We start from the raw sequence: 22,504 nt of genomic DNA, 5'->3' as shown, positions 1-22,504 counted from the left end.
AAAACACGGAATAAGATTGTGACTTGAGAAAGGGGCACTGAAGAGAATGGGGGTTGAGCAGGGGACAGTGATTAGATCAGGTGGAGATGAACACTGGCACAAAGACAATGAGCTGAACCACTCTGCTGGAGCCTTGGATCATTCCGAGTTCACATCTTTCAGAGACCCCCAAAGTGCTTCACAGCCACTGGTGGATTTCAGAAGTGCAGGTCCTGCTTCAGACGTTAATGAAAGAAAGTTGTTGAAGTGGTGTCAGAAGGTTTCACAAGCAAACTTTACTGCTGGCAACAAAAAATGATGAAGACATAAACATTTATTGCCTCAAGTCCCTTTACTGTAGGTTGTTTTTGGAAATTGCTCTTCAAAGAATTATTTGAAGAGATGCTTGGTTTTTTTTTATAGCTCACAATACCAAGTACAGGATGTGGAGCTTACATGGCCTGTTTCTTTCATATAACCCTGTAATGCCCCCAACTTAGCCACTAACTGCCTCTTAAATGGCTCCAAAACAAAAACAAAAACACCTGGAAAAACTCAGCAGGTCTGGCAGTATCTGTGGAGAGGAACAGAGTTAACTGCAGTTTGGTTAACTGTGTTTCTCTCCGCAGATGCTGCCAGACCTGCTGAGTTTTTCCAGGTATTTTTGTTTTTGTTTTGGATTTCCAGCATCCGCAGTTTTTTGCTTTTATCTTAAACGGCTCCAGTGTTTTCGCCTTCACTCTGTTCCCCATTGACCTTCCCCCATACTGATAACTCAGTATGAAGACTTCCCCCGATATCAGACCTGAATTCAGCCCATTACCGTGTCCCGAAATCTGCTCATCACGGCTGAACTTGAAAGCGTGTTCCAATTAGCCTTCTCCATGCTGTTTACTGAGCTGTGCATGGCCGGAGGGTCCCCTCTCAGTCACCTCCTACTGAAGTTGAAGGGTCTAAATTTGCTAGTTCATTTCCTGGTTAATCCACGCTCATGACTCTCCTCTGCATAGCCTGCACGACTTGAATGCTTCAGTGACCGGAATAAATGTAGCTCTTAAGGGCTAGTCTGACCCGAGCACTATGCCACTAGCCAGAAGCCTTGTCTAGCATTTGTCTGATTGCTGCCAAGGCTATTTTGTTGCACTCAAGTTGTGCAGGAACTTTTGTAAAATCCAATTTGAGTTATGAGATGCGCAACCATTTCTTAATATTTCTTTTCAAAAAAGATTTTGTGCCCCAATAGGACAGCATGACAACAATGATTCTTATTAATAATGAATGTCAAAAATAATAATACTGAAAAGTAATCTGACATAATTTGAAAGGATCAAACCACTCGGCAGAAGCCAACTTATGTCACATCCTATCAGCCATTTATGTGATAATCTGAGATTGTCATCAACTCAAATAACCCCTCTTGCTCTGATTTCTTCTGCTGTTGGAAATGCCCACAAGTAGGTTTCTGGCATTTTTAAAGAGCAAAATCACCTTTACTTTCTCCCTTCTTTTAGAACTCTTTGGTCCACACACCAATCCCCGGCCAAACAACCAATCCAATATCGACTTCTAACAGAGGTCTCAGTGGGTAGCACTCTCACCCCTGAGTCAGAGTGTTGTGGGTTCAAGTCATACTCCAGGAACTTGAACACAAAAACCTCTAAGCTGTCACTTCAGAGCAGTACACCTATCAGTGGGGCTGTTCTCCTTGGAGAGAAGGCGGTTAAGAGGAGATTTGATGGAGATGTTCAAAATCATGAAGGGGGCTGGGCAGAGTAGATGTGAAACTGTTCCTGCTCATAAAAGGATAAAGAATGAGAGGGCACAGATTTAAAGTGATTTGCAAAAGAAACAAATGTGAGGTGAGAAAAAACTTTTTCACACAGCGAGAGGTTCAGGTCTGGAATGCACTGCCTGGAAGTGTGGTGGAGGTAGGTTCAATCGAGGCATTTAAGAGGACATTAAATGATTATTTGAATAGAACCAACTCGCAGGGGTACGGTGAAAAGGCAGGGTGATGGCACTAGGTCATATTGCTCATTTGGAGAGACGGTGCAGACACGATGGGCCGAATGGCCTCCTTCTGTGCCGTTAAAATTTGTGATTCTGTGAAAAGTGAACCCTTAACAACTCTGTCTAATTAAAACAAAAACCTTGCACTCACGCAGCACTGTTAATGTTGGAAAAGGTCCCAAAGCACTTTGCAGGAGCATTATCAGACAAAAACTGACACCGAGCCTAATAAGGAGACATTAGGATGGGGGGGTTAAGTGTTGAGCTTTAAGGAGCATCCTAAAGGAGGAGGGAGGGGTTTACGGAGAGAATTCCAGTGGGATGGGCCCAAGCAGCTTAATGCGGCAGCGATTAAATTCAAGGATATGCAAGAGGTGAGAGTTGGCGGAGCAGAGATTAAAGAGATTCCTTATTCTGGTCTTTTAAATGACAGTGTTACATTCTATATTTTTGGTATTTGAAAACTGCTAACAAGCTACTCACCAATAGCTTCCAAAATAAGTGTGTAAGAAACTTGGGTTTCTCTGTCCAGGTTCACCACAGTCCTGACTATTCCATCCCGAAAGCCAACGCTGAATTTTCCATCATCATTTCCACCTGAAAGATCAAGCTGCATTACTATTTTTAAGACTGAAGTGCTGGCTTCAGGCTAAGCAGAGATTTGAGAGATTCAGCCAGACAGATCTGAGATCCTGCAAGATAACAGGAACCAGACGGATTGTTAATGTCAGAGATAAAAACAAAAAAACTGTGGATGCTGGAAATCCAAAACAAAAACAAAAACAGAATTACCTGGAAAAACTCAGCAGGTCTGGCAGCATCGGCGGAGAAGAAAAGAGTTGACGTTTCGAGTCTCATGATAGTTCTGTCGAAGGGTCATGAGGACTCGAAACGTCAACTCTTTTCTTCTCCGCCAATGCTGCCAGACCTGCTGGATTGTTAATGTCACTCGCTTCACATACACTGTAACATGTTTTCCTAGTATACTTGTCAACAGTCTATCATTTCTATTGGTCAAAAGTCTAAGCTGATGGGGGATATCTTCGGGAACCCTTCCTCAGTTCCGTGTTACTCCCACCTACAGTTCAAGTGAGTCCAATGTCATTCCTAAAACCATAGAAACAAGATCAGCATTTGTACTTAAAAGACCCATTTCCATCAGTAATGTAAATACTTGTTTACTCCTGCTATCAGTTGCTCATGTTTGGGTACGCAGATCCCATTGGCAGAGCAACCTTCTTCAGCTTATTTAAATGATTACATTGACTGAATGGAAAAACTTATCTTCTCTTTCTTCAATGAACCACTCTCCCTCAAAAAAGTGCAACGTTCATAAATTATCTACAAAAGGACCACCCATGACAGTTCTGCCACAATGCTAACCTTTAAGTTGCAGGGAAGTCTGAGGGGTTAGGTTTTCGTTTTAATCTCTATTCATGAACATCCAAACCCAATGCTGCTGAAGAGCAAAGCCTGTTCTTTGTTATGGCTGTGAAGTTTAAGAATGAAGTTTGGAATGTTCTCAGGCTGGTGTGCACCAGCTTTACTGCAGTTGGCCAGAACCTGACCTGTGATCAGAACTTCACCACCCAGTTACACTGCAACTTTCAGACTAACCTAAAAACAAATGGTGTTTAAGTCCTTAGTGGCTAACAAAGTTCCAATCGATAAACATCAACCATAAGAACATAAGAAATAGGAGCAGGAGTAGGCCATTCGGCCCCTCAAGCCTGCCCCGCCATTCAATAAGACCATGGCTGATCTGCCCCAGGCCTCAACTCCTCTTTCGTGCCAGCTCCTCACAGCCCTCAACTCCCCGATATTTCAAAAATCTATCTACCTCCTCTTTAAATACTTTCAGTGATCTCGCCTCCACAACTCTCTGGGGTAGAGAATTCCAGACATTCACTACCCTCTGAGAGAAGAAGTTCCTTTGTATCTCAGTTTTAAATGAGTGTCCCCTTATTCTGTAACTATGTCCCCTAGTTTGCGATTCCCTGACTAGTGGAAACACCTTCTCAACACCTACCCTGTCAAGCCCCTCAGAATCTTATACATCTCAATAAGATCACCCCTCATTGTTCTAAACTCTAATAAATAAAGGCCTAACCTGTTTAGCCATTCTTGATAAGTCAACCCCTTCATTCTAGGAATTAACCTAGTGAATCTCTTTTGAACTAACTCCTAAATCAGTATATCCTTTCTTAAATTGAGGGACCAAAACTGTACACAGTACTCCAGGTGCTGCCTCACCAACACCCTGTACAGTTGTAACAAGATTTCCCTATTTTTAAACTCCCGAGCCCCTAGCATAACAGGCCAAAATTCCATTTGTCTTCTTAATTACTCGCTGCACCTGCATGCTAACTTTTTGTGTTTCATGCACAAGAACACCCAGATCCCTCAGTGCTGCATATTTGGAGTCTCTCTCCATTTAAATAATAGTCTGCCTTTTGATACTTCTACCAAAATGCATGACCTCATACTTTCTGACATTAAACTCCATCTGCCAAGTTTTTGCCCACTCACTCAACTTATCTATATCCCCTTGCAGATTCCTTATGCCCTCATCACAACATGCCCTTCCGAAGTATCATCAGCAAATTAGGTACATTACACTCTGCCCCCTCCTCCAAGTCACTAATAGAGATAGTAAATAATTGAGGCTATAATATCATGCTAATAGCAAATCTTCTGCAACATTTGCTGACATATCATTATCAATTTTGAAGGACGTAAGAAAAGAGGGACTTGGATTTATATAGCATCTTTCACAATGTTCCAAAGTGCTTCACAATTAATGAAGTACTCGCTCGTGTTACATAGGAAAGCAGCAGCCAATTTGTACACAGCAAGCTCCCAGAAACAGCAATGCAACAATGATTGGATAACTTATTTTATTGATGCTCATTGAGGACACTCAGGAGAGCTCCCTGCTCTTCTTCCAATAGTGCCATGGGATTTTTAAGCCCACCTGACAGAAATTAGGCAGAAACTGAACTTAACAACAAAGGCATCACTTCTGACAGTGCAGCACTCCCTCAATAGTACCCCGGAATGTAAGCCTAGATTATGTGCTCAAGTCGCTGGAGAGAGATTTGAACCCACAAACCTTCTGACTCAGGGGTGAAAGTACCACCCACTGAGCCATTGCTGGCACCTCAACAAAAGCAATGGGAAAGGTGCAGGATAGTTTCACTTGGCTGTTATCAAAGCTAGGGACTATTATAATGAAGAGAGACTTGAGACGTTAAAGGTTGTTTTGAAACTATAACTGAGATGTAATGGATGATCTGATGAAGGTTTACAAGATTACGAGTTTCTAATATGGTACATATTAGAATTCTTTCCACTGGTTAGCGAGATGGTAATGAGAGGGGTGCACAGTTAGATGGTCACCAATAAAATTAAGGGTGTAGGCAAAAAAAAAAAGTCTTTACATAGATTGCTAAGAATTTGAAATTCTCCATCACAAACTATTGTTGAAGGGGAGTGTGTAAACAAAGGTTTAAAGGGTATTAGGAAGTTTCTTGTAGCGATGGATGGGTATGAGAGCTAAGTAGGATGATACTGAATTTGGCAGATCACATGGTTTATCACAGGCTTTGTGGGCCGAATGGCCTGTTTCTGTACCACAACATTCTATGATTCCTCAAATGCTGTTTGGAAACAATCTAAAGCCATGCAAATGACAGTGGAGTGCAACTCAGAATTATTAATCCAGTTCAAGATGAACTGATGTTACATTTTGTTGGGGCAACATTAGGAGATTGTTTGGAACATTTAAACAAAGCTTGGGGATTTCAATGTCCCACGAGCAGGTCCCCGAGCCCCCTTCACCCACCCCACTCACCATCAAGTTAACATTGGGCTTTAAGTTTCAACAATTTACAAACTCAACATCTGAGTTGCAGCAAAGCAATTTGGAGAATTGGCTGCACTGGGAGCCAACTTGTTAACTGAAGAACAAGATCAAAGACCCTTGAGTCAACCCAATGTCTTCAACATGACCTCATTTTACTATTTCATCATTGATCCTGTCGAGCAGCTTTTCAAAATGCTGTTCCTGCCCAATGTGTCCAGGTAAAATCTCTCTCTGCTCCATACAATTGAATGAAAATGCCAGAGAGGAAGGTGATATGATTACATCCGTAATGGGATGGGGGCAGTGACAGTATAATTTTCACCTTATTACTGCCACATCTTGGGTCTTTTGCGGCTTTCAAATGTCACTGTCTGACATCAAAAAATGCTGATTAATACACAAGGAGGTTTCAGCCCGAGAGGCTCCTCAATCAAGATTTACTCTAGCTACGTTTGAATGAACAATTATCCTCAAACTTCTGGTTGAATGTGGAGCTTGAAGAGTTCTCCCTTTACTCCAGATTGGTCGAAACCTTAGACTCACTGAATCTTGCAGAGCAGAAGGAAGCTTTTCAGCCAATTGTGGCTCTTTCAAGGAACTATTCAATTAATCCCCACTTTTACCCCATAATCCTACAATATTTCTTTTTATCAAGTATTTATCCAATTCTCTTTTGAAAGTTATTATGGAATCTGTTTCCACTGCACTTTCAGACAATGAAATGCAGACCATCATCTGTTTACTGTTCTCTCTCGTAACAACATACAAACCTAACGCCATCAGTATCAACAGAATCTTACCTTAAAAAATATGAAAGTCAATTTCTCTCAGTTGCCAACCCCAATTTCTAACCTCAAATTTCCTTATAAACAGATTTTGAATTTAAAAAGGATCACTGCAGTGCAAATAGCTTTAACAGAAGGTGATAGAATCAATGAAAATCCTTCCTTCCCATTCCAGTGAAAGATTAAATCCCTCATGTCATTTAAGCTAAGCCTCATCATTTAAGGATCCATTAAATATCATTTAAATGGAACCGTGTTCAGTGATATACCTGGTGCAATTGGATTTACAGCTCCCTCCAACCAACAACTTAAATATCACTCTGCATTTATGACTGCTGGGCTTTAGTTAGGGATGAATAAATTAAATACTTGATATTGAAGAACATGAAACTTAGAGCTCCCAATGAGACATGAGATTTCAAGATATGAAAGTGACTATTTAGCAGCTAGTAAAAACACAACACTTAATGTATATACTGGAAGGTTCCACAACCAGCCAAAGCAAGGGTGACTAGATAATCTGTTTCTGGAGTTAATAAAAATGGAAAGTGCTGTACAAAACTCAGAGTCAGGCTGCATGTGTGGAGCAAGAGAAATAGAGTTAGGGTTTCAGATTGATGACTTTGCATTACAACTACGTTAACTCTGTTTCTCCCTCCCCAGATGCTGCCTGACCTGCTGCGTGTTTCCAATATTTTCTTGGCTTATTTCAGATTTCTATTGTCATAAGGGAGGAATTCTGGCCCAAAGGAACTTGCTGCTCTTCTCCAAATGGCACCCTGCGATCTCTTACATCCACTTTGTCCACCATCTACAAGGCACAAGTCAGGAGTGTGATGGAATACTCTCCACTTGCCTGGATGAGTGCAGCTCCCACAACACTCAGGAAGCTCAACAACATCCAGGACACAGCAGCCCACTTTTGGCACCCCATCCACCACCCTGTACATTCACTCCCTCCACCGCCAATGCACGGTAGCAGCAGTGTGTACCTTCTACAAGGTGCACTGCAGCAAATCACCAAGGCTCCTTGAACAGCACCTTCCAAACCCACTACCATCTAGAAGGACAAGGGCAGCAGATGCATGGGAACACAACAACCTTCAAGTTCCCCTCCAAGCCACTCACAGAATCACAGAATCTCAGTGTAGAAGAGGCCCTTCGGCCCACTGAGTCTGCACCGACACATGAAAAACACCTGACCTAGCTACCTAATCCTGTTTACCAGCACTTGGCCCATAGCCTTGATTCACCATCCTGACTTGGAAATATATCGGCGTTCCTTCAGTGTTGCTGGGTCAAAATCCTGGAACTCCCTTCCTAACAGCACTTTGGGCGTACCTACACTACATGGACTGCAGAGTTTGTAGGTGGCAGCTCACCACCACCTTCTCAAGGGGAACTAGGGATGGGCAATAAATGCTGGGCAAGCCAGCAGCGCCACTTCCCATCAACCAATGAATAAAAAAAAAGCAGATGCAGCCGTATCACATAGTAGGCTCCAGTAACAAGGCAGCACTCCCTCAGTGTTGCACTGAAATGTTAGCCTAAGTTTTGTCCTCTTGTTTTGGATGGGTTGAATTTCTAAATCTCTGACTGAGGGGTAAACATTACCACCACTGAGCTAAATCTACACCCAGATTAGATAGTTTCTGACAAAGTGTCGAAAATGATAGGAGATATTTCCACACGCTCAGAATCTCGGAGTTGTTACAGCGCAGAAGGAGGCTATTCGGCTCATGGTGTCTCTCCGAATGAACAATTCCCTGAGCGTCTTTTTTCCGCCTTCTCCCCATAACCCTGCCCATTCTTCCTTTGCAGATAACAGTCTAACTCCCTTCCAAATACTTCAATGGAACCTGTCTCCGCTACCCTCTCAGGTAGTGCATTCCAGACCCCAACCACTTGCTGCGTGAAAAAGTTTTTCTCATGTCACCTTTGCTTTCTTTGCCAATTACTTTAAATGTGTGCCCTCTCAATTTTCATCCTTTCATCGGTGGGAGCAATTTCTCCCTGTCTACTCTGTTCAGACCCCTCCTGATTTTGAATACCTTTATCAAACCTCCTCTCTCAGCCTTCTTTTCTCCAAGGAAAACAGTCCCAACTTCTCCGATCTAACTTCGTAACTGAAGTTCCTGTTGTACATCAACTGGTGAGATTTTTGTTACTTGGAATCCACGGCACAGAAACAGGCCATTCGGCCCAGCCAGTCTATGCCGGTGTTTCTGCTCCACACAAGTCTCCTTCTATCTCTTCTCATCTAAATCGATCGTCATAACCCTCTATTCCCTTCTCTATCATTTTGCTTGCCTAACTCCCCTTTAAATGCATTGATACTATTCACTTGAACCACTCCCCACGGTAGTGAGTTCCACATTCATGTCACTCCTAAAGGTATTAAGGGCTATGGAACCAAGGTGGGGGGGTGGAGTTAGGATGCAGATCCACCATGATCTAAATGAATGATAGAAGTGTCTCAAGGGGCTGATTGGCCTCCTCCAGTCTCTACTGCAGTGAGTAACTTTTTTTTCTGATTAAATGTTGCTGATGGAAACAGCAATACACAGAGGAATGTATGCTGTGTTTTGGATATTCTTCAGGCTAAGTGGCTGAGGTTGGTGCAAGCTGATGGGAATTGCTGGCTCGAGAGTAGTTGAACATCAGCTCTTGACAGATCACACAATCTCTGCTCACCAGCATTTTAATTCAGATTTCTAATTACAAACACTGTGAGTGAGCAGAGTACACATGGTGCTGACTGCAGGAGCAGCTGGTATTTAATCATCTCTGCCAGGCAGAGAGTGATGGGGCAACAGAACTTCATAAAAGGAAAGCTATTGGTTAAACTTGGTGAGGACCAGGATGGAAGGAAGGTGCCAAGTGAGACGAGAATTTATGGGATGTTGCTTCATGGTAATACACAGGCCCTCCTCATCATGATGCTCTGTGTGAGGGGCCCACCTGTAATGAAGTAGCTCAGCTCTGCGTTAAGGCCAGTATCAGCATCGGTACAGTTGAGACGCACAACCCTGTGATCCCTGGGCACGTCCTCTGATAGGGAGATATTGTAAACAGCCGGGTGAAACGTCGGAATCTCATCATTTACATCCAGCACTGAAACCAGACAAAAAAAAAGGGAAATCAAGCTCGATGTTACAAGCTACACCAGAGAAAGGTAGACAGCTTCAGGGCAGCCGGAAGAAATGAACCCCCTTGAGTACTGCTGAAGAGAGAGACATGTTGCCAAAGCTTTGTGTCTCACGCTCATCAGGGCAAATGCAGGAATGCCAAATTTAGTCTTCATCCTGGAATACAAGACAAGAAGCCTTGGCAAAATGCCTTTCTTTTCAGCAATGTTTAAATGAGCCCTCACTGATCAGCCAAGTGTGAATGAGCTCTGAGCTGCTGTGGATACAGTCTCCTCCCACAATAAAACGTTAGCTACAAGCAAGTGCATGTGTGCTTATTCAAATTTCCTTCTCTGCTTTCTATCTCTCCCAGGAGATTTCAAAGTGTGGGGAATTTGGGGGTGGGGGGAGTGGAAACACATGTCTGGTGGGTCTTGTACATCTGGCTATTCTAAGTGTGAGACAGATTTGATGGTCCAGGTGGCATTTCTCTGTCCACTAATTTCTTAAGAAATTATCAAGAAAAGGCCTTTCAGCCCATTAAGTCTGCTCTTCACACTCATGCATGATTATCTCAACCATGGACTCCCTCACTACAGCCTCATCCACCCCTCACTACAGCCTCATCCACACCTCAGTACACCCTCATCCACCCCTCACTACACCCTCATCCACCCCTCACTACACCCTCATCCACCCCTCACTACACCCTCATCCACACCTCACTACACCCTCATCCACCCCTCACTACACCCTCATCCACCCCTCACTACACCCTCATCCACCCCTCACTACACCCTCATCCACCCCTCACTACACCCTCATCCACACCTCACTACACCCTCATCCACCCCTCACTACACCCTCATCCACCCCTCACTACACCCTCATCCACACCTCACTACACCCTCATCCACCCCTCACTACACCCTCATCCACCCCTCACTACAGCCTCATCCACACCTCAGTACACCCTCATCCACCCCTCACTACACCCTCATCCAACCCTCACTACACCCTCATCCACCCCTCACTACAGCCTCATCCACCCCTCACTACAGCCTCATCCACACCTCACTACACCCTCATCCACCCCTCACTACACCCTCATCCACCCCTCACTACACCCTCATCCACCCCTCACTACACCCTCATCCACCCCTCACTACAGCCTCATCCACCCCTCACTACACCCTCATCCACACCTCAGTACACCCTCATCCACCCCTCACTACAGCCTCATCCACCCCTCACTACACCCTCATCCACCCCTCACTACACCCTCATCCACCCCTCACCACACCCTCATCCACCCCTCACTACAGCCTCATCCACCCCTCACTACAGCCTCATCCACCCCTCATTACACCCTCATCCACCCCTCACTACAGCCTCATCCACCCCTCACTACAGCCTCATCCACCCCTCACTACAGCCTCATCCACCCCTCATTACACCCTCATCCACCCCTCACTACACCCTCATCCACCCCTCACTACACCCTCATCCACCCCTCACTACAGCCTCATCCACACCTCAGTACACCCTCATCCACCCCTCACTACACCCTCATCCACCCCTCACTACACCCTCATCCACCCCTCACTACAGCCTCATCCACCCCTCATTACACCCTCATCCACCCTTCACTACACCCTCATCCACCCCTCATTACACCCTCATCCACCCCTCATTACACCCTCATCCACCCCTCACTACATCCTCATCCACCCCTCTTCCCCCCTCACTACACCCTCATCCACCCCTTTACCCCTCACTACAGCCTCATCCACCCCTCACTACACCCTCATCCACCCCTCACTACACCCTCATCCACCCCCTCTCCCTCACTACACCCTCATCTACCCCTCTCCCCCTCACTACACCCTCATCCACCCCTCTCCCCCCTCTCTACACCCTCATCCACCCCTCTCCCCCTCACTACACCCTCATCCACCCCTCTTCCCCTCACTACACCCTCATCCACCCCTCACTACACCCTCATCTACCCCTCACTACACCCTCATCCACTCCTCACTACACCTCATCCACCCCTCTCCCCCCTCACTACACCCTCATCCACCCCTCTCTCCCTCACTACACCCTCATCCACCCCTCTCTCCCTCACTACACCCTCATCTACCCCTCTCCCCCTCACTACACCCTCATCCACCCCTCAATACACCCTCATCCACCCCTCACTACACCCTCATCCAACCCTCTCCCCCCTCACTACACCCTCATCTACCCCTCACTACACCCTCATCTACCCCTCACTACACCCTCATCCACTCCTCACTACACCTCATCTACGCCTCTCCCCCCTCACTACACCCTCATCCACCCCTCTCTCCCTCACTACACCTTCATCTACCCCTCTCCCCCTCACTACACCCTCATCCACCCCTCACTACACCCTCATCCACCTCTCACTACACTCTCATCCACCCCTCTCCCCCCTCACTACACCCTCATCCACCCCTCACTACACCCTCATCCACCCCTCACTACACCCTCATCCACCCCTCTCCCCCCTCACTACACCCTCATCCACCCTTCACTACACCCTCATCCACCCCTCACTACACCCTCATCTACCCCTCACTACACCCTCATCCACCCCTCTCTCCCTCACTACACCCTCATCCACCCCTCACTACACCCTCATCCACCCCTCTCTCCCTCACTACACCCTCATCCACCCCTCTCCCCCCTCACTACACCCTCATCCACCCCTCACCAAACCCTCATCCACCCCTCTCCCCCTCACTACACCCTCATCCACCTCTCTCCCCCCTCACTACACCCTCATCCACCCCTCTCTCCCCCACCCCTCACACAAGATCACTGCACTCTTTTTGAAACCCTCAAATCAATCAAAACTGATTGATTAATACAACAAAAGCAAAAATAGCTGGAAAAACTCAGCAGATCTGACAGCCTCTGTGGAGAGAAAGAGTTAATGTTCCAAGTCTAGATGACTCTTCTTCAGAAGAACGGTCAGCTCTTTCTCTCCACAGATGCTGTCAGACCTGCTGAGTTTTTCCAGCTATTTTTGTTTCAGTTTTCCAGGAACTGCAGTATTTCGCTTTTATCAGATTGATTAATATATCTGTGAACTTCAGTTCCCTTGGACATCAGGCGTTGCCCCTGTTCTTTTTCAGTGAGCCAGAATTAATTCTATTCAGGGTGGGAAATGGGAATGGCCGGAGCTGCTGTTCATGTGCATCACCCGGTGGCCTGGTCAAGCCTGATCCCGATGGATACTGTCCACTGTGCTCTCAGCTGGGGCAATCGTATGGCTGCCCAAGGAAGCGAAGAACAAACTCAAAAATAAATTTAGACGGTGGTGGAAAATAGAACACAAATAACTCACAAGAAAAAACACACAGCTTGCACAGTTAATCATTTAAAAATATTAACAAAACAAATGCTGTAATTCAAGTGAAAACATAAATTGCTGGGAATAGGCTTGAAGGAAGGGAAATGCGCTAACATTTTGAATGTAGGTCTTTAGCTGTAAATTTGCGACCGGATGTTTCAGCTGAGGAACTTTAACTCATTGCTTTATCGAAACTGCTGGGCCTACAGGCCATTTGGTTTAGTATTTCACCATTTGTTGGTGTTTTTGTGTAGAATAAAACATCTGATTTAAAAAAAGTTAAATCAACGCTTCTAGTTTCTCCAAGTTGTAAGCTGCTCTAACCAGAAAACAATTTAATCACAGCACTGGAGAGCGACCACAGAGAAATAAATACCTCGACGGACGCTTTAAGTGAATAACATGCTGGTGAGCTGATCTAATTCTTAAAGGTGCACTCTTGCCTTGCAAATTTGGAAAGCTGCTCAGGCATGTAAAATAATGTTCTCCCATCACCTAAATTTGCCATGTGTCCATGGCCTACTGCACTTTTCAAAGCTATTGTTGCTTACCCCTTACTGTCAGGGTGCTGGTGGAGCTCCTTGGCACCATTCCCGCATCGCTGGCTATCAATCTCAAATAGTATTCCGATATCCTCTCTCGATCCAACGCCGCAGTGGAAGTGATTAAGCCTGTGCTGGAGTTGAGTACAAAGTCCAATCTGGGCATGCCGACTTGCATGGAGTATGTCACCATTCCATTGGAACTTTCATCAGGATCTAGCACAGATACCTAGCGACAGAAAAGAGGGAAGCATCTGAAAAGGAACAAGGGTACAGACAACCTTGGGGGGGGGGTTACGCTTGCAGATCATAGGAACGACAAGGAGGCCACTCAGCCCCAAAAGGGAGGAGGGAGTGCACAAAGCACCACAGGCTTGATTGATGAACATAGGAATATAGGAGCAGGGGTAGGCCATTCAGCTCCTTGAGTCTGCTCCTCCATGTAACTAGATTATGACTGATCTTCTATCTCAAACAGCATCTTCCCATTTTATCCCTGTAGCCCTTAAAACCATTTTGTCCCTAGAAAGCCATCGACATCTGCGTTGAACAAACACAATGACTGAGCCTCCACTGCACTCTGGGGTAGAGAATTCCTACCCTCTCACTGAAGAAATTCCTCCTCATCTCAGTCCGAAATGACCTACCTCGTATTCTGAGACTGTGTCTCCTGGTTCTAGACACTCCCCAACCAGGGGAAACATGCTTCCTGCACCTGCCCTGTAAGAAGTTTGTACATTTCAATGGGGGAGGTTGCAGGGACAGGATAGGTTACCACCCTGGAGGAAGTTGAGGACAAGAGTAAGGAGCATAAGAATAGGAATAGGCCATTCAGCCCCTTGAGGCTGCTGCACCAGTCAATTTGATCATGGCTGACCTGTATCTTAACTCAATTTATGTGCCTTGGCTCGTAACCATTAACACCCTTGTCTAATGATCATCATCTACCAATCTCAGCTTTGAAGCTTTCAATTGATCCCCAACAGCGACAGCCTTTTGTGGGAGAATGTTCCAGATTTCTGAAAGAACAGAAATGATTTCAGGAATGATCAAAGTTAAGAGCATCAGTTTGCTGCTCTAGGTCACAAGCATTCCCTCCTCATAAACCCTGACAGATTCAGATTTTGCACTGTCAGAGCTCACAAAGTTCTCTCCACTGCTGGCTGAACCATTCCAACTGGGAACACAGGACCACAGGGGGGGCAGAGTTTCCTGGCTCATGCACCCAATGAGCTCTCCTCCTCCGGAGAACAGGGAATTGGGCCTTGTCCATGACTCTAGTGGGAGTGCTTGAATGCCTTTCCTGTTCATACGGAGGAGTCAATTCATTATAAACAAACTGATCAACTTCTCCCTTTAAACAGTGGCCAAAGCAATCTGGTATGCACACACCAGAATAAAAGAAGGTTCTCTGTTATTGTTCCACTAACTGCATTCACTAATGAACCGTTTTCCACATACGTAGCACTTAAGGACATTTGCAATTGTGGCATTACTGAAGGCAGGACAAGTGAAAGCTTATCCCAACGTTTAATAATCCAATCCTGCACACTCATTAACTAAACATCACGCACTGTCACATGGAGGCTATGCAGTTTGACAAAACCCATACAATTTTTTAAACAAGGAAGTGTTCTGCAAGTACCTAACAACATCTGGAGCAGTTACCTGGAAAATGGACGAGGCAATTGGCAGATCCTCCAGCACTTCAGCAGTGAACGGCAGGTTTTGGAAAACAGGGTCATTGTCATTTAGATCCAGCAAGTTCACAGTAACGGTGGTGCTACTGCTGGCTTGTAGGGAAGGCCTTCCCTCTGCAACAGGATAAAAGAATAAGGCATACAGGAACATGACAACCTAAGAAATAGGAGCAGCTGTGGACCATATGGTTCCTCCAGCCTTGCTCCGGCATTCAACAAGATCCTGGTCGACCTTCTACCTCAACTCCACTTTCATTCACTATCCCCACATTCCTCAATGCTCTTGGTGCCCAAAAGTCTATCGGCCTCAGCCTTGAATATATTCAATGACTGAGTATCCAGAGCTCCCTGGAGTAGAGAATTTCAAAGGTTCTCAAGCCTCGGAGTGAAGAAATTTCTCTTCATTTCAGTTCGAAATGGCTGGATTTTGCAATGTACCTGACTGAGAGCTACAGTATAAATATACTCTTAATCCACCAACTCAACTCATTCAGCTGTAATCATGACATTATTCAGTTACAAACTGAGGCAGTGACAGCGACCAAAAGGCTTCGATGGGATCAGCCCTACTACAATGAAGACCAAAGGCATACTGCAGTGATGGAGTATATCCCATTCGCTAAGAACTTCCTTGTGGGGTCTCCACTGTGAAGGGGCTTTCGTCTACATCTGACTGTTGTGATCAGACTGTCACAAACATTTGTTTAGGTTTCCAGAGTGATGAGAAAATTTCAATCAAAAATTTGAAAACAGAGGACAATGAGACAGTGAATCAAAAGAATCAGAAAGAGTTTCTACATCACACTAAAGCCAGAATCTCTCATTAGGAAAAGGAGGATGTATTGATCGGTGAGCTAATTAAGGATGTGAGGAAACTCATGCAGAGCATGGACATCTGCATTTACCAGTTCGGTTAATGTCATGCAAATTCTATATAATACCATGCAGATTACATGACAATGCCCTTCACAACAGTCACTACACTTCAAAGTCTGCAAAGCGTTTTGAGCTTTGAAGGTAGCGTCATGAAGATATAAAATTTTCATAAAATTATTGTGATCTATTGTAAAGGTAGGTTAATAATGAGGTTTGGATTAGTTTCTGTATGCGTGTGGGATTTAATTGAATTGGAGACAGCTGGTTTGGAGGCTTTGAGTTATCAACAAAGAAGCTAGGTTTGAAATGCTAAATACGTAAATATGGCTGAAGTTTTAGAATATGAGATGTAAGAAAAATTTGTGTTTATAGATAAATTAGATTAGTTTGAATTTTAAAGAGGTAGTAAGATGTTACACATAACCAGAAGAAACTAAGAAAAACAGTGTGTTTATAGTTCCCAAAGGTTGTTGATAAAATTAGTATGATGAAAGATTTATATTATGAGAAAAGTAAAGTTGGAAAGGCATATGGGAACAATTGAATTTACATTAGAAAGGCAGGAACATGTATAAAAGAGATGAGGCTGTGTTTTAGAGGAGAAGGCATTCTAAGATATAACACAAGCGTGAAAAGCCTCCAGCCTCTATGCATCAAGATGCTGTTTACAGGAACCAAAACTGAGAAAACTCACTTTGAACCTCACTGTCCAGGGTATTGTGTTGCTTTGCCTGGGTCTATTTAAATCTATCTGTTTTTACAATTGCCTTAACAGAGGTCTAACTAGGAGCCAGATTAATTAGGGGTTTTAGGAGTTACTATAGTAGTAATTTGTAGACCTATGTATGTGCTTAAAATCTTTTCTTCTGTTAATAAATGTTTAATTTAGCTTTGAAAACATGTCTAAGTCTTGGTGGGCTTATTACTACTGAGTTCAAGGCACGCATCTCAAAACAAAATACAAATTGCAAAATTATGACCACGTGATCAAGTTTCCCTTGTGCATTTGATCAGCCTGACACACGTCATCTTCCACATCATAACAGTAATGTTATATGAACACAAGTCTTTGTTTCTTTGTAAGTAAATTCCGCTGAGTCTTGGTCTAGCCATCGTCAGTGGGTCCCACATACAAAACCTCTGGTATGCTGCATGCTAATGATTGAGAGAATTGCTTCCTAGACCTTGTGGAAATTTCCTGCAGAATTTTAACCAAACTAGTGTTTCACACTGCAAGGATCAAGGCCTATATAGCGCATTTTCCCAACTGCTTATCCAGCTGCTGTGCAGACTTAGAGCAAAGAAGGGAAGAGATTCCGAATTACAGCACATCAAGTTGCCCAGATAAGACGCTGGCCCATTAGTGGGTTGCCAATCACACAGTGCACACAACAGATAAGCTTGGAAGCAGCGCCAATAGGATGACTGACAAGCAAAAAGCCCAGTGTGAAAAGAGAAAAAAGGAACATGGTTTCCTTGATGCAGCAAGGAGTCACTTTTAAAGTGCACTGTCAGCCCAATTCTGGCACTCAACTATAGCAAGGGGAGGGAAACCACCTTGATCTGTTGTGGGGGTGTGGTGGCATTGCAAACATGTCCTTTTTGAATGCATTGAAAATGCTCCTAAACACAGTGGTCAGAATTTCTCTTTCCCACCTCCTCGGCACAAATCCGTGGGTTGGATTAGAATGGACCGTCAAGAGGGGAATTATACAAAGAGGAGCCATTGCTGATAATCAAACAAGGATGAACTGATATCCGTCATCAAACTGCATGAATAGTAATGGAATGAATCTATATTTATGTAATGTTTTTCATGTCGGCAGGTTACCTTAAAAGGCTTTATTGTCAATGAAGTAAGTTTGCGGTGCAGTCACCATTATGTAAACAAACACAACTGCTAATTTAAGCACAAAGTCCCACCCTTTTAAATGCTTCAGGTTAGCTTCAGGTGATCCCACATTCTTATCTGAGGCAATACATCTAAATTCCTGTACTCTCAAATTCTCTCTCTAGTCACTTTGGCAAGCCCCTTTCACCTTCAAAATCCATCTCCTTGACCATGGCTTTGGTCATCTGCTCTTAATCACCTTCCTGGGCTTCTTTGCTACTTCTTGCAAGCTAGTGCTGCGTTTTGAGAGAAGTACTACCTCGACATCTATCGTTGATGACTAAAGGCCGGAATCTCATCAGAACGTTCAATCAACTGCAACAAACCTTCCATACTTCACACTCAATTTCCATGTCATGTGAATTGGCTTCAGCAAGCATGTTCCTGGTCTATGCACTAATTTTCTATTCATAAACAAAATGGACATGAAATCTTTTGAGTGAATATGGAAGGTGATTACAGGTCAGCGGGTCATTATGTCTTAATTGCTCAGTGAGATCCCCAATAACTCACGGTCTGTGACCGATACAACGATTTTCCTCATCATTTCAGCACCGCTGGAATCCGTATTCTCTCGGTCCAACACCGCACCAGATGTGCGGATCTTCCCCGTGGTCCTGTTGATTCGATAGAATGGATTGGGAGGGTTGATGGTGTACACAACAGAACCATTCTCAGCAAGGTCTGGGTCAAAGGCAGACACCTGTAAAAGAGAGGCATTCGACGCTGTTATCTGGTCTTACTCAACAAGGGGAGGTATTTAATAAGAGGTGGATAAATTAAGGTTAAATACATCCTGACTAGGAGCAAAGGGTTGCATCTATGACGAAGGGATTTATTGGGGCGGAGGTGCAGTGGGGGGGTGAAAGCAAGATCAGCAAAAAGAGAAGCCTATGATAAATATAGAGAGCATGATATTGAAGAAAACTAGGAGAATTATACAAAGTACAAAAAGGGAGCGAATAATGAAATTGGAAAGGCTTAAAGATAAAAGATCAATAAAAGGTCACCAAGAAAGGGAAGATGATTGGCTCTTATAAAGAACAAAATGATTAGCTCTGCTGGCCTTGAGATGAGATGTTAAGCCCAGGCCCTGACTGCCGCTTTGTCTGGATGCTCAGAGGGAGTCCTCTTGCTGTTATAACTGTTACGATCCCAGCTGATGTTTATACTGGACAAGTCAGATCCCAGAGTGAAACTTAGTTTGATAGGTCCTAATTTTTATTTTGTTTATAGAAACCATGGAGGAAAGTTACTGAACAAATTCACAGGAGTCTGCTGATGATCTTTTAAAACAAAGAATAAAACATTTATTAAACAAGAAGAATGAACTATATTACACCAGACAAAACGGTTGGTAAGATCTCAGTGCAAGCACATGAAAATGATTCAAATATTCACCGTCCCTTCACTCCAGCTATATCTTTACAGGCACATACAAATTCAGAAAGATAAAGCAATTGTCCATAACTATGTCATCTAATATTCAGGGTAAGTATGCAGCACACGTGCACCAATTGATGAGCTGTGGACAGACACACCACCCTCCAAAGTAAATGACAGATGTGACCAAAGCAGGTTCTATGGATTTCTCAACAACCCATTCAGACACTTGTCGCACCGAGAGCCAACCGGTCTCACTGAAGCTCTGTCTTTCGCACAAGGGTTTCCAAACACCACACTGGAAGAATTTTCCTTAGAATTCTCTTCAAATGGTACTCCCACTCGGACGGCTTCAACCAGGATCCAACCTCAGGGTTTCAGTCTCGTCTTCCGAAATTCCTTTCCCCTGGATTTCCGAGTACACACAAGCTTCACCTTCCAAGCACCACTTTCGGATCTTTGGCCATGCCAAGCAGAACGCCACTGCTCCAAACAGTACCTTTTCCCTTATAGCTCGCAGCACGGAGTCACCAACATTCGGCTGTCCTCTCAGGTCTTAGGGTTTCTCTCCAGCCCACTTCGCTTCAAGATTGTTCTTTGCAGCTCTCTCTCTAAGTTGGAGCCCGTTGCTCCGCTCTCCCTTTTCTCAACTTTACTTAACAGGATCTGTTTCTGATCTCTGTCTTTGTCCTTTACTTGGGATCTTCTTCTGGGTCCTGTTTCTCCTCCACTCTCTGGCTTGGGATCTTGCTCTTTGTTTGGGGCCTGCTCCCTGTCCCCCTCCCAGTGTCCTGCTCCCTGGGACACCATCTCTGCATTGGCGCTCCTCTTCAGGTCACCTGACCTCCAGCTTGGCACCATTCCGCTTCTTTTTCTTCTGCACATGTGCGCAGGGCCGTTTCTCGGCCTGAAGACGTGAAAGGCGCCAACTGCGCATGTGGGGCCAGTCCCCGGCTGTCACGTGTGAAAGTCCAGAAGGTGGCCAGGAGCTGTGGTTCCTGGCCTCCACTCTCCTGATCTCCGACTTCTAGCTAAGGTTAAGCTCCTCAGGGTTCGCCACATAACCAATACCCACACACACACAAAAAAAATGAACTGACTATTCTACTTAGTATTTCTGGAATCTTGCTGTGCACAGAATGGTTGCTGCATTTGTTTATATAGAAGATGCTTATTAGAGAGAGAGGGGATATTATTAGAGAGAGAGGGGATAAGGAAACTTAACTCACTGCAACACCGCTAACCTCACCACTGAACAGCTTGTTTACAAACGGCATGAATAATAATGCAATATCAGTAACAAAAAAATATTTTTAAGACTGACACCCTGTCAAACTCTGTAGCTACGAGATGCCACTTCTACAAAAACATCATCAAGGAAATTAGCTGTCACAACTAGCTTTCACTCTGCCAAAATAGCCAACCTGCTCTGTAATGGTTTGTTTCACAAGGCGACTAAACCCTCAATTTAACTGTTCTGCCATGAAAATATGGAGATTCACAGCCTCCACTAACACTGATATGAGCATAATCAGAGATGTGTTATAATGTTTAATTCTTCAATTATCTTTTGCCTAGGCAACACAGACTTTATGGCTGTGTGTACATCACCACACCACAGTGACATGTAATCAATAATTCAGATGCGGGGATTTTTCACTGCAAGTCAAGCAGTGCTTTTAAATCAAACCTACCTAACATTCACATGAATACACTGATAACATTTACAAAGCACTCATCTTGTAACGTACTGAGTACACTGAATCCTAATAAACTACTGTGCAATAAATCTCGTCTATGCTTCTGCACAAGGGAAAGGGGAAAATTAGCAATCCATCAGGAAGTATGTTTACACACAAGGGTGTAACACTTTCATTAGTTAAAGCACCTTGTCACATTTCTCAGAAACAACCTCATTCTGCATCACAAGCCATGAATAAAGTAGAGCAAATCCTGCTTTACAGAGATATATGGCAACCAAATAAAGCATACAGTAAGAAGGTGAACAGTAAGTTACTCTGTTTTAGAGGGTTTTGATTGGGGAATGATTGTTGGTCAGGATATCGGGAGCTTTCTCTGCTCCTCCTTCTACAGGGCTAGAGGGCCTTCAACATCGAACTGAACAAGAGACTTCAGTTTGACAGCTCATCCAAAAGGATCACACCTGAGACAATGCAGCACAAAGTCAGTTTTTCACTCATGTGCTAGCTTAGATTGAGCGCTGGCAACTTGGGGAAGAGGTTCGAACCCACACCTTTCTGATTCAAGCCTGCCGAGATTTTAATGTGCTCCTGGGTTTCAGATGAGTATTTAATCTCTCTCTCGATTTCAGATGTCCCTTAACTCACTTGATTATATTTTGTTTAATGGAGGCAATTATTTATAGGTAGGAAAGCAAGTTATGAAGAGGGCATAAGGGGGCTACAAAGCGATGTAGATAGATTAGGTGAGTGGACAAAGATCTGGCAAATGGAGTATAATGTGGGAGGATGTGAAATTGTCCATTTTGGCAGGAAGCATAAAAGAGAAGCATATTATCTAAATGCTGAGAGATTGCAGAGCTCTGAGATGCAGAGGGATCTGGGTGTCCTAGTGCATGAATCACAAAAGGCTAGTACATAGGTGCAGCAAGTAATTAGCAAAGTTAGTAGAATGTTATCGTTTATTGTGAGGGGAGTTGAACGCAAGAGTAGAGAGGTTATGCTTCAGTTATACAGGGCACTGGTGAGGCTAGTGGTGTACATTATTGCTCTCCTTATTTAAGGATGGATGTAAATGAGTTGGAAGCAGTTCAGAGAAGGTTTACTAAACTAATACCTGGAATGGGCGGGTTGTCTTATGATGAAAAGTTGGGCAGACTAGGCTTTTATCCACTGGAGTTTAGAAGAGTAAGAGGTGACTTGATTGAAATGTATAAGACCTTGAGTGGTCTTGACAGGGTGGATGTGGATAGGATGTTTCCC

At 44.2% G+C, this 22,504-nt stretch overlaps 1 protein-coding gene across 1 annotated transcript in view; it reads right to left on the bottom strand.

Moving 5' to 3' along the window:
• cdh23 (cadherin-related 23) overlaps positions 1–22,504 on the bottom strand; it is a 704,187-nt gene that overhangs the window by 260,580 nt on the left and 421,103 nt on the right. Inside the window, exons 21-25 of the mRNA XM_041176120.1 lie at positions 18,672–18,861; positions 15,360–15,505; positions 13,701–13,920; positions 9,601–9,753; positions 2,473–2,586 (exon numbers count right to left, since the gene is read on the bottom strand). Of these exons, the coding sequence (XP_041032054.1) occupies positions 2,473–2,586; positions 9,601–9,753; positions 13,701–13,920; positions 15,360–15,505; positions 18,672–18,861 (823 nt within the window). The remainder of the gene's footprint in view (positions 1–2,472; positions 2,587–9,600; positions 9,754–13,700; positions 13,921–15,359; positions 15,506–18,671; positions 18,862–22,504) is intronic.

This window comes from Carcharodon carcharias, chromosome 28, assembly GCF_017639515.1.
Source record: "Carcharodon carcharias isolate sCarCar2 chromosome 28, sCarCar2.pri, whole genome shotgun sequence".
In the NCBI taxonomy this organism is placed as follows: domain Eukaryota; kingdom Metazoa; phylum Chordata; class Chondrichthyes; order Lamniformes; family Lamnidae; genus Carcharodon; species Carcharodon carcharias.
This window is presented reverse-complemented; position numbering and strand designations above follow the sequence as displayed.